The following is a 12188-nucleotide window of genomic DNA, read 5'->3' as shown; positions in this document are numbered from 1 at the left end:
TCCTGTGTGTTGCTGCAAATGCGTTCCCTGAAGGGAGCAGAGTGAGTGGTGGACAGGAAAGGACGTTCAGGGTTAAGAGTTGCGTTTCAGCTTGGCATACAACTGCAACATTTGTCCATGTTTTTGAGGGCTTTTTATGAGGGATTATAGGCACCTATTGTGAGATAACTCAAACCTAGAATAGAAACCTGTGTTGCTCTGTTATCTTGGAAGGCAGAAATAAAGCAGCAGCACAAGTTACCTTAAAGAAACACTTTAATTCACTTTGTATTGATTTACAGCAGTCACATCACATGAAACCTCCTCCTTCCCAAAGCTACGCGTGTCTTTTCTACAAGGATGCAGCTTGATTAGTGCAGAAGGCACACACTTGGCTTCCAACTCCTAAGCTCTGCAGCGCACGTCACCAAGACAACCCAAGGAAACGCCCAGTGAGTAGAAATGAATCGCCGTTATTATCGATAAAGCCATTTTGTTCAACCAGTGAGTGACACAAACAACATGTTAAGGCCATTTGCAGAGCTGCACAGAGACGACACACACATGAAGATGTAACAGATGCATGCTTGACTACTTTACGTTTGTAGGAAGACTTTGCAATTAAAGAAGAAAAATCAATTATTTCCTATACATGTTTGATACAATTCCTGTAATATGACACGTCAACAAAAACATGATTCAAGTCTTGGAAAAAAAAAAAGCAGGATTTAGAAAAAAGTACATTCAACATTTTTATTTTTCATGGAACTAAATTAAATGTAAGACAAAATGAGGGGAAAGGCAGATTTAGGCGCTTCTCTCAAAGAAAAGGTGATAAATTAAAACATCTTGATTGTCAAAGTTGCATGAAATTAAACTTTACTGTGAAGGTTTATTTTACACACACTAGAATGACACCGCCAACACTCCTACCTTTTTTCCTTTTTGCAAATTTTCTTATCATACACAAAAAATAAATTACTTTAATCATAAATATAATCAATAATGATACATTTTTGGTGAAAGAATATAACTTGCAGACAATTAAAATTACAAATTTAAATGTGCAAAAAAAAAAAAAACTGAAAAGGTGCTCTTGACTATGCAGATACTTTGCTTGGAATAAAAAATAAATAAAAAGGTGGATTGATGTTTACATGGACAGGATCAACGTTTCATCATCCCAGAAGACAATGGCATGATGACGAGCAGAAAAGCTAGTCCGTGAGTAAGGCAAGTTTTTCCTCTTTCAACAAGACCAAATGTGTAAAAACCAAATCCAAAACAAACAAGAAAAAAAATCAAGCAAGCTAAACCACAGGAAGAGTAATGTTCATATTCTGCTAACACGCTAACGTGCTAAATTGTCTTGCTCGGTGTACTTGATAGACACCAGCCCGCCATTTTTCGCATTTTCACAGAAACGTACCTTTCTTTTGAACATATAAGGAAGAACAGAGCAGATTATCGTACTAATCCATCGCCATCAACCTGGATGTAGCCTGCTAGCTGACAAACAAATCAGCTTAGCCATGGCTACCCCTGGTTGCTATTCCCAGTAATAAATACCGCATTTCACTTTAGCAAGTCACCCAATCGTTGTTGATGAATGTCAACGTTATGCGCTGTTTAATATTTGATGCATAGTCGGGTCTGGTGATGGATAAGTGTACATATCCTTTGAAGCAAACGTGAATTTAGTTACTTTAGTTTTGAGTTGCTATGAGTGGAATGGCACCAGCTGCCACTTTTTCACAAACATCTGTCCACCAGCCAGCTAGCTAGCCAGCTAGCTAACAAACAGATGGACAAACCAACATAATTCAGCGCCAACTGCCTAGCTTGGGCTCTCATGCTGTCTTTAAGTGAATCAGTCGGTGTTTGCCGTCAATTTGTACATGATGCATTTGTTTGCCACATTGTCGGGTCTGGTGCCAGCCAAAGTGCTCAGTGTATTTCCATAACAACAGACCGACCATTTTAATATTTCTGGACATTTTAATGAAAACGAAAAAAACAGGGTCAAGGATCCCATTTCTTATTTTAAGCCTAGCGATGCACTTAAGTTTAAGTTTATTGTTACTCATTTGCCTGTCAGTCTCAATCGCCAGAAAGTATGTTGTTTACTGACTGATTCAACGCTGATTCAACGGTTTAGCCTGGTTTTGCTGCACAGTCAGCTCCGATGCTAGCCAAGTGCTCTGCTTCGCCGCATCCCATTGTCAATAGATGCAGGTTTGCAAAGAAGCTAGACTGGATGGATGGATGAAGGTGTTGTGATATGGCACCAAACGGGCAAATCAACAGTAATGAAGAAGAAAATGTTCCTACATCTTCTTTCCACCAGAGATGCAGGCACTTGTATCTTTGGTTGGACAATCCCAACATTGCGAGGAGGAGTTCAATCATTCAGAGAGCGCTTTTGTGTCCAGTCTTCATTTTTTTTCAAGTCCACACAGTGACCAGCAGGCAACTGAGTGCTTTTCTCTGGGTCTTTTTGTTTTGAGCGACTTTCCTACGTTCTTCTTATACCGCTTTAAGACGCCCGCTTAACCTTCCGACAGAGACACCTGCAAGACAAAATCATGGGTCACTATGCAAACGTGACTTTGATGGTTTAACAGTAACATGAGAAAAGTCTATCATCTCCCTCACGTCTTTGCTCCACTTTTGACAAAAAATTGCTAGTGTTGCCAACATCCGTGTCGTCCTGTCCCGCTCCGCAATGACACTGCGTTATATGTGGTGGATGGCATCGATTACAGTTACAAGGGCATCACTTCACGCTTCAAATTACACAGCTTCAATCTGTCATGACATGTCAAAAATATATTCATGGATAAGTCATCACTGTTTCATGGTTAGATACTAAATACTATCTTAGTCCAAATTTTTTTCTAATAATGATAAAGCATTTCAATGAGATACACATTGAAAGACATTGTAAACATATGTAGTATTCTCCACGCCACAGGAAGTACTATACAAAGCTGGAAACTATCCTATATTACGTAATATGTTTTTTTTTTCTTCTTTTAATTATGTCTACAGAAAATGGATGGATGCATGTCTACTACATTGGGTAATATGAACGTCAAGGTGACTATAGGGGTGTTATTCCATGTGTAGAGGGCTCTAATGTTAAAGACTGTATTTAATAGGTTGTGGACAGGATTTCTAGGCTTTAATTAACGCACTCTAACTATATCACTATGTAACATGTTTAACTATGTTCTAAATAAGGAAATCCTATTTTTAGAAAATTATCACAGCCTGGTCTGGAACCAATGAGCCCCAATAAAGGATTATTTTGTAAGTCCAAAGTGGATAAAGTACAATTAGTGCTTCTTGGAGACAAGTACTACTCAATAACATTAAAGCTACACACAGTAGTGTTTTCTAAAAACTAGGGCTGTCAAAGTTACATGTTAGCGGAACTACGGCACTATTTTTTTGACACTCGATTAAGGACCTGCGCGTGGTCCTGTCTGACCCTTGGCCCATACCGTAGTTTGAGGAAAGGCAACTGGAAAAATGTTGATCAGAAATGGAGAATGGTGTATTTTGAATTGTATTTAGATGGAGTGTTTCCCGCAGCCTGGTGGTTCGGGACCCCCGCCTTACAGCATGCTTGGGGATATGATGTGCTCTTTTACACATTTACTGTAAGAACTACTGGAAGAATGACACCTTCATAGAATTGACTTCTTTATTTTATAATGTAGGATGGATGTCCATATATCATTTTTTAATCACATGTTAACTGTTGTATCGCCATGCATATTCAATCATTTACCACATAGATTTACATCCCTACTTATTAGACATAAAAACATCACTCTACGTATGATTACTTGCGCTTAAATATGATTTAACTATGGACAAAAGGTGATATTTTTGGACAGCCCCACTAAAACCACTTCTAATCTGTCTCACTTACGTCAACCTTACAGTATTTTGTGACCTCTTATTTCATATTGGTGAAAAATAAAATGATGAGTCCTTTAGTGGGTGTGTTTTTTTGTCCTTATTGTTAAATTGAAATGACACATTTGACACTTGTGTGCTCGTACCTTTTCGGGGAAGAAATCGGGGCTTTGCCGTACTTTTCCAGGCCTGCCCTTGATGACGGCATAGCAGAACATAGTGATGACCATGACAAACAGGAAGTAGCTTGTGTGCATCAGGTGGAGGTTGATGAGGGAGCGGTCATCCTGGTCAAAGAAGAGAGGGTTTGGTTTGTTGTTTGGGTTTTTTTCCCGTACCTTTTCACAGTGAGTTTCAAGACAAATTCTCATTGAACAACATGACAAAGTGTCTGGAAACTTTTGCCAGCCACTGTATGTTGCAGTGGTATCAGTGTGTTACTGATACAGTACATAATAAACAAGCAAGAGACTTACATCGGGCACAATGACGGTGAGCTTGGGGTTGAGAGCATGGTACACCTTGCCGATGGCACCCTTGTAGCACCAGAAGGGGTTGTAGTCCTGGCTGTACTTGGTGTCAGAGTCCCGCACCGTGGTGAACACTTTGTACCAGGAGGTGGCGTTGGTGTATGTCTCCGGCAGGCAGTGAGGTGGCTGCCTGTAAAAGCCAGCAAAAACAACACACTTGTCAAGGTGTAGTTTCTCATCATCTTTCAATATTTATGATGAGGCAAAAAACACAAATTTAGTGAGGCGTTAACCTCAGCAGCTTGGGGAACCCACTCCATTGTCTTTCCACCTATCATCTGCAGTATGTTGTACAGTAGCTGTTTATGCATTTGTTTTTTCAGAGGAGGTTCAAATCCATACATTTCCGCTTGTATGGTTTACTTTACGATGCCAATGGCTATGCCAGCCCTTCCAAAAGGCAAAAGCTACCTTAACTGCACCCTCTGCAGCCACCAAGTCCAATCCATAAGGCTGCAAAACAGAAACTGTGAATGATTAGTAGACATGCTCGATATTGGCTTCCTTTCCAATATTGCCATATTGTCCAGCGCTTCATTTCTGAAAACGATCTAACCATACAAATTTTCTTATCAGCAGCTCTTCTTATTGAGCAGCTCTTCCCTCAAACTAATGTCATGAAATCAACGAACACATGATGCCACTGAATTAGGGGTGTGAATCTCAGCACTGAGGATGATTCCATACACATCTCCATGCACTGCCAGCAATACCATACTTTTCTTTTTTACCTTAATTTTCTGGCAATAGGATGCCATACGATTCACCCTCTTCACGATGCAATACAATACGATAATCATTTAGTTCACATCAATGCAATCTGATATGATATGGTGCATATTTCTTGCGATATGATGCAATTCAACATGATGCAAATAAGCAAAGGGAAAAATGGAATTCAGTATGGTCCTACTAGAAGGATTTGGCTTTATTCCTTCTAGGCACTTGGCAGTAATTTCAACAAGTGCTGTTTGTCTTTTTCACTATGCACCACTTCTTGATCTTTTTTTTTTGCCATCTTAAAACAGCAACAACTTTTCAAAAACAACTTTCCTCACACTTTGACATCAGCTATGCAACTACAATAGCAGTGGTTCAGTGGTGGAGTCAAACAATTCAACAATAATTACTGCTGTAAAAAATACAGTACAGCAACAACAAAGTTAAAGTGACACTTTCAACAGTGGAATCAATGTTTGTTTATATTCCTGTCTGCAAAACATACTGATAACATGAATGCACTAGGAGGTAGGCTAAAACAGTAGTGAGGAGCAAAAAGTGTAAAAAAAAACTTCTACCCTTTTAAAATTGTTTCCAAATTCAAGAAGAAGCCAACTGCTCTGCTGTTCTAATGTCACCTGCTGTGCTGAACACTCGTTCGGGGGCGGGGGGGGGGCACTTGTTGTAGTGGCGGACAAATAGCTCCTGGACAATTTGGAAAGCAGCGGAAGATCCACTTGTTCTGACCTGATTTGCTTGGTTTTTCCCCGGTGTCTGACGAGGAACTAGACAGGGAGGCGGCGGTAGACTTTTCCGTGTCCCCTTTTTAAGGGGTTTTGTCGTGCTGCCGCTGTACGACTTCGTAATGCGGCATTCTTTGCAAACGACGGACATTTTGTCGAGCTTTCCGCCGTTCTTTGAGAATCCGTAGTGTTTCCAAACATACCATTTAAACGTTGCGGGGGGTTAAAAATAGAAACTTGCTTGCTGCCGATTGCGTGCGAACGTCCATGCTGTTTTACTAGTAGTTGTATGTGCCTCACGGCTTCCGTCCGTATTCAATACAAAACGCAAAATAATGATGGTGCATTCATTGCACCTAGGGAACAGCATATGGGGTGAAGTTGAACATTAATAAAACGGCGCTTGAATCGGATTTTACCGATATCCACAAACGCTTCGCAATGCATCTAGATTTCACCCGTCAATTGCATCCGTACCCAGGAAATGATGACCAACAGTCAAAAGAACGTGTTCTCCCCCTATCAACAAGTAGGTTAGGTTAGTCTTAATTAAGTTAGTCTTAATTAACTTACACTGTGACCGGGAAGATATTGCTAGCGGCTGTGATGGTCATGCAAGTGCTGAAGACAACTTGCTCGCAGTGGCCGTGCAGTATGCAGTCATCCGCATTCCAGGAAACAGGCAAGATGAACGTGATGTTGATCTCTTCGTGGGCCTCACGCCCTGAAACACAAACACGCATCAAACAAGGAGTCCTTCGCTCCGTTGTGCATCCTTTAACATGGTTTTATGTTAAAGTTAACAACGTAAGAGAAACTCAATCAAGCAATCTCACCAGACAGCCCAACCTGCTGCCCCAGCACGGTGGCATACAGGTGGGTGATGTTGCGAGAGTACCCCCCGAATGGACGCTGGGGGTCCAGCGTGAGCGTGATGGGCACCGAGATGTTGACGGAGCCCGGGTCCTCAGAGATCAGCGGGAGCTGCGTGCTGGAGCGCGCCTGCCCGCTAGTCACCACCAGACTCTCGGGCGTGGTGGACTCGTTGAGGCCGTGCTTGATGGTCTCGTTCTCCGACACGCAGAAGTCCAGTTCGTTGAAGCGCAGCAGGAACGTGTTCCAGTCCTGGGGAGGAGACACGGTTATCATAAAAACATGCTCTCCCACAATGTATCCCACGGGGCATCACATTTAGTATTTTATTGTCAATATATATATTTTTATTTATAATCCAAGTATTCAAAATATAATAAACAACACCAGGATTATGCAACTACATTTGTGCAGCTTTCTTCTCCTCACCTCTGTCAACTCTGGTGACTTGATCTCCTTGATCTTGAAGAAGTAGCCTACGGTGAGGAAGGCGATGGCCACTGCGCTGACGCTGATCATGAAAATCACCAGCGGTGGACGGTTGTTGATGTAGCTTCTCAGGTTGTCCAGAGGATTTAACAGGTACACCTGCACAGGGGCAAGACACACAATGTACTTTATGTATGTGTGCGGCATGTGGATTCAGGTTACTAAAAGCTTTGTTAGCACCAGAACTTAGATGTCAGCCAACTGTTATGTTGTGTTACTCTGGGTTGTAACAATTATTTATGTTATGTTCCTCTGGGGTGGAACAATTAATGTGGCCGATGCCATTCCTCATGGAACTTTTACTCCATATATTTTTTCACCATCCTTAATGCAAAACAGCATTTTTATTCTGGAACAATAATTAATTTAATTGCATTTGCTTCCTTTGAGGGAGAAAAAGGGTTCCTATTTGGGGAAATAAGAACATATTTGAAAAGTGCAGTGCTTGGTAACCTAACGTACGTAATGTTGCATTAACTACCTGTTCTTACATAAGACATGATAAGTATAAGTTTTGTTACTTATTTATAAGTAATGTGTGTAATCTTGATCATGTATAATCCAAGACTTTACAGCCTATTGCTTATTTATGAAATTGCCCAATGCCAATTCTCATGCAACTTTTATTGTTTCAATGGCCTTAAACATTCACTCTGAACGTGCATGACACGGGAGCCTCACATACTGTGTACTTTTAAATGAGGAGCATCATTTTAGTCGATCATTATAATGAGTTTAGTTTTGAGTTTTAAAAACAGCGTTATGTCTGGAGATGTGCACCTTGTGCTAGGCTAAGCTAGCCGCCTGGCCCTCTGACAGATGCGCCAAAGATCACAGGTCGGGCCTGTAATGTAACAATTTTAAAGATAAATATTGGTGGAATCATATGTGAGGCCTTACCATTTTCTCTGAGAGTGGAAGCGGTTGGCGTGTGAGCTCCGTGGATCAACCGAAGGGCGACTGTTGTGCTAGCCGAGCCCCGAGCTAGCTACAACTAGCTCGCCGCTGCCTGTGCTTGGTTAGCCCGTTAGCCCTTGTAGCCTAGCCCCTGAAAAAAACGATGGAAAACGAGCGTTCAATGGGGACGGCCGGGCTTGTTGTGCAACTAACAACGCCGACGACACGTCCCATTCTTCTTTGTGTTGTTTTTGCTGACGAGAACTTGCTTGTTAGTGTAGCCAGTGATTACGTCAGGAGTGCATTAGGGTGGGCAGGCTCCGCCCATCCGCAGTGCGCGTCCACAAACTGGGACTCTTCTTCTTCTTCGCCATCTGTTGATGCGAATGACGCTCGGGCGCTTCCTGATGTAAGGAGTCAAAACGTTGGAAAAGTCGTGATGGGCGATACTGTAAATTGTGGTATCAATCCGATACTGATACCTTTACTTTTTTTGCTTGAGATTTTTCAAGAACACTGCAACCAATTCACAGATAATACCTAAATAAAACAACACGCACCCGTCATTTCCGACTATTGAGGGAACGTTAGGTGAACGTCGGGGGAACCATGTAACAATATCAATGAAAATAATACAATGGTTCCCCATTTTTATGTCCATATTAAAGCGATTAAAGTTGTCATATTGTAAGATAAACATCTTGATAATTAAGGGAAATAAGGTCATTCTAATAAAGTCCGACTTTTCCATCCATCCATTTTCTATACCGCTTATCCTCACAAGGGTCACGGGGATATGCTGGAGCCTATCCCAGCTGACTTTGGCTGAGAGGCGGGATACACCCTGGACTGATCACCAGCCAGAGTCCGACTTTTTATGAGAACACATTTGTAAAAAACAGTTACCGTGAAATAAACCACAGCACACGACATGATTTAGTTTATTTTATATATTAGAGGTCACATGATCAGTGCTTGCCATGACAACAAAGACACAAATTGTTGAGAGCACACCTCAACAATAGTAATACGGGAAAAACATGGATGTTTTTTACAGTGATATGTGCTGAGGTCATGTGATGGCATCGTCCAATCACGGACTGTGATGAAACTGATGTCATGTAACACGCAACATGATGTGCCTTTGACTTTGTTGGTGTGCATTGACAGTCATTGTGTCAGATAGTCTCATATGAAGTGTTTGTGTGTAGGCATTTTTGCTGTTAAATTGATGAAAAATGCAGAACCAGGAGGGTGCCGCGGCCCACGAGGAGCCCAAAGCCGACAACGCTGAAGAGGGGATGACAGCCAAGAAAGTCATCCACCTGCACAGAGACCTCCTGGCCTTCTTCACCGACCTCCAGACGGCAGCCGACGCCAAGCAGTCGCTGCGACGGACAAAGTTCGATGAAGCTATCAGACTGCGGCTGGAGCGGCTCGATTACTCCAAGGTGTTCAGCAAGGAGAAACTGGAGGAGATCCAGCAAGGGTGGCGTGAGGCAGAGAAGAACGTGACCCTACCCGATCTTCTCCGGGATCTGAACAGGCAGCAGACACTTTGTTCGGAGCTGATGGAGTACAAAATGAAACTCATAGCCGACCTGCAGAAAGAGTGGGAGGAGGGAAGTGAGCGCCACTCTATCGACCTCAGGAAGCAGACGGAAGCGCTGGACATCATGATAGATCGAATGGACCAAGTGAGACGCATGACGATGGCCAACAAGGAGCTAGCCCGGATCAAAAGCCCCCACGATGTCTTCCTGACGCAGAGCCTGAGCGAGTGGGAGGGCTACCAGAGGGATCTTCGGGCCAAAGCTCAAGAGTGGCTGACGCAGAGGAAGGCAACCATGGAGGAGTACGAGAAGGCCATGCCCAAGCTGGAGTTGGCCCAGGAGCAGAGCAGCACAGCCAAGCGGGCTATCGACATGAAGCTGATGGAGCTGGAGAGGGAGCAAGAGGAGATTAAGGGCAAGCGGGCTGTGCTGGAGGCGAGGAAGCTGAGCTGCGACGAAATACCCGAAGTGATTTACCTCCTCAGGAAGCGTGTCAACACCCTCAAGGTACAGCTGAGTGACATCATGAAGATGATAGCCACCGAGGAAGAGACCTTCCAGAGGCGGGAGCAGTACCTGCTGGAGGACATCAGGAGCAGCATGGCGCAGCACAAACGCATCCAGAAGAAAATCAAGCACTTTGCACTCAGCGACGCGCAGACCTTTGTGGAGATGTCACAGATGCTCGTCTCCGAGGTGAAACTGTTGGCCGAGAGTGCCCTCGCCGCCGACTCACACATCTGCATGCACCTGGGCTTGACTTGGGAGAGGCCCGACGCTGTCATGGAGTGCTCCTACCCCATCCAGCCGCAGGACCAGTTTGAGATGGCGGCACAGGTGTACGCCGAGAGCGTCAGCGAGGTGGATGCGAAGACGATGATGGCGTTGCTGGAGCTGCTGTGCAACGAGCTCAGCTTCATCATCGACTCCAGCGAGCACCTGAGCTTCCTGGAGAGTGACCAAAGGACGGCAGAAAGGATGCTGGCTCTCCTGAACGCTTTCGACTTTTATGACAACGACCTCAACAGGCTGGCTTCGTTCCTCCTCAAGTACGAGGAGCAGCACAAAGAGCGGGCGGACAAGGATGATGGAAGCGCGGCCATCGTGACCTCTGAGCTTGTCCTGCCCAACAACGTCCTGCCTGCCTTCCTAAGCTTTGTCAGCTACCGCGTGCACTGCATGAAGAACTCGGTGCATCGCCACCACTTGCATTGGGACTCTGATGCCGATAAAGCCTTCTGGGAAAGTATGGTCAGCGTCATCCCGGAGGAAAAACTCCGACTGTGGGATGCGGCGGAGATTGCACTGACGCAGTACCTCGCGGTGCTCGAGCAAAACTCCAATATATTCCAGAAAAATCTAACTCTGGAGGAGGACAACAGGGAGTTGAGGAGGCAATTGTCGAGTCACAGCGAAGCCGGTGGTTTTCTGCTTAGAGATTTCCTTGAGAAAGATATTTAACTGTGACCCCGACATTTCAATGTTGAATGCATCCTATACAAAATAACTATATATTTATATATATTAAATATATTTGTTGCCTCGAAACAACCATGCAGAAAAGCAACCTCCGACGCTAATGTGTGCATGCACCGCTCCAATTTAGTTGATGTGCCAGCAGTTGGTTGAAACTGCCCACCTGCATGGTTGGCTGTGTTTATTTCACTTTTTTCATCCTTGGAATATGTCTATATTGTTTTTTTAAAGCAGTGTCGACAACTTTTGTGGCAACCTCTTTGACTGGTGACCATTTTGTTTTCTTCCAGTTGATTGATGCTTCCAGCAAGTATTGTAATATAAGAAGACTAACAGGCTGAATACTCACGCAAGGACTCCTGTGACATTAGTAACAATTATTATTTCACATTGCATTTTATTTGGCTCAAAAAGTGAGCATATCTAGCGTATTCCCTTGGCTGAAAATCCATCTTGCTTATAGATTATATATGAATGCTATAGCCGCTATATATATATATATATATATATATATATATATATATATATATATATATATATATATATATATATATATATATATATATATATATATATATATATATATATATATATATATATATATATATATATATATATATATATATATATATATATATATATATATATATATATATATTCATTCATTCATTTTCTACTGTTTATCCTCACGAGGGTCGCGGGGGTGCTGGAGCCTATCCCAGCTGTCTTTGGGCGAGAGGCGGGGTACACCCTGGACTGGTGGCCAGCCAATCACAGGGCACATATAGACAAACAACCATTCACACTCACATTCATACCTATGGACAATTTGGAGTGGCCAATTAACCTAGCATGTTTTTGGAATGTGGGAGGAAACCGGAGTACCCGGAGAAAACCCACGCATGCACTCCACACAGAGATGGCCGAGGGTGGCATATTTTTTTATTTATTTTTATATTTATTTATTTTTTATATTTATGCTCAAAATATCTTACATATTT

The 12188-nt window shown here is 42.9% G+C and overlaps 2 protein-coding genes across 2 annotated transcripts; one reads left to right on the top strand and one right to left on the bottom strand.

Annotated features, from left to right (window-relative positions):
* Positions 1-237: 237 nt before the first annotated feature.
* On the bottom strand, positions 238-8498 carry tmem248 (transmembrane protein 248). Its single transcript, XM_058088061.1, has 7 exons — positions 8162-8498; positions 7202-7360; positions 6736-7024; positions 6473-6623; positions 4383-4566; positions 4053-4193; positions 238-2549 (listed from the first exon to the last, which is right to left on the bottom strand). Exons 1-7 carry the CDS (start codon positions 8162-8164, stop codon positions 2529-2531), a joined length of 948 nt encoding a protein of 315 aa, XP_057944044.1. The 5' UTR covers positions 8165-8498; the 3' UTR covers positions 238-2528.
* Positions 8499-9349: 851 nt separating this feature from the next.
* On the top strand, positions 9350-11387 carry LOC131138530 (dynein regulatory complex protein 1-like). Its single transcript, XM_058087510.1, has one exon. It carries the CDS (start codon positions 9397-9399, stop codon positions 11170-11172), a length of 1776 nt encoding a protein of 591 aa, XP_057943493.1. The 5' UTR covers positions 9350-9396; the 3' UTR covers positions 11173-11387.
* The last annotated feature ends 801 nt before the right edge of the window (positions 11388-12188 follow it).

Source organism: Doryrhamphus excisus, chromosome 11 (genome assembly GCF_030265055.1).
Source record: "Doryrhamphus excisus isolate RoL2022-K1 chromosome 11, RoL_Dexc_1.0, whole genome shotgun sequence".
Taxonomy (NCBI): Eukaryota; Metazoa; Chordata; class Actinopteri; order Syngnathiformes; family Syngnathidae; genus Doryrhamphus; species Doryrhamphus excisus.
The sequence above is the reverse complement of the archived record's forward strand: the minus strand, read 5'-3'. Positions and strand labels throughout refer to the sequence as shown.

Bases quoted from the DNA above. Each gene is read 5' to 3' on its own strand.
- tmem248 (XM_058088061.1), bottom strand. The intron at 7,025-7,201 runs GTGAGGAGAAGA...TCTCCTCCCCAG, and splicing joins AGTCACCAGAGTTGACAGAG to GACTGGAACACGTTCCTGCT. The intron at 6,624-6,735 runs GTGAGATTGCTT...TTTGTGTTTCAG, and splicing joins GCAGCAGGTTGGGCTGTCTG to GGCGTGAGGCCCACGAAGAG.
- LOC131138530 (XM_058087510.1), top strand. From the start codon at position 9,397: ATGCAGAACCAGGAGGGTGCCGCGGCCCACGAGGAGCCCAAAGCCGAC.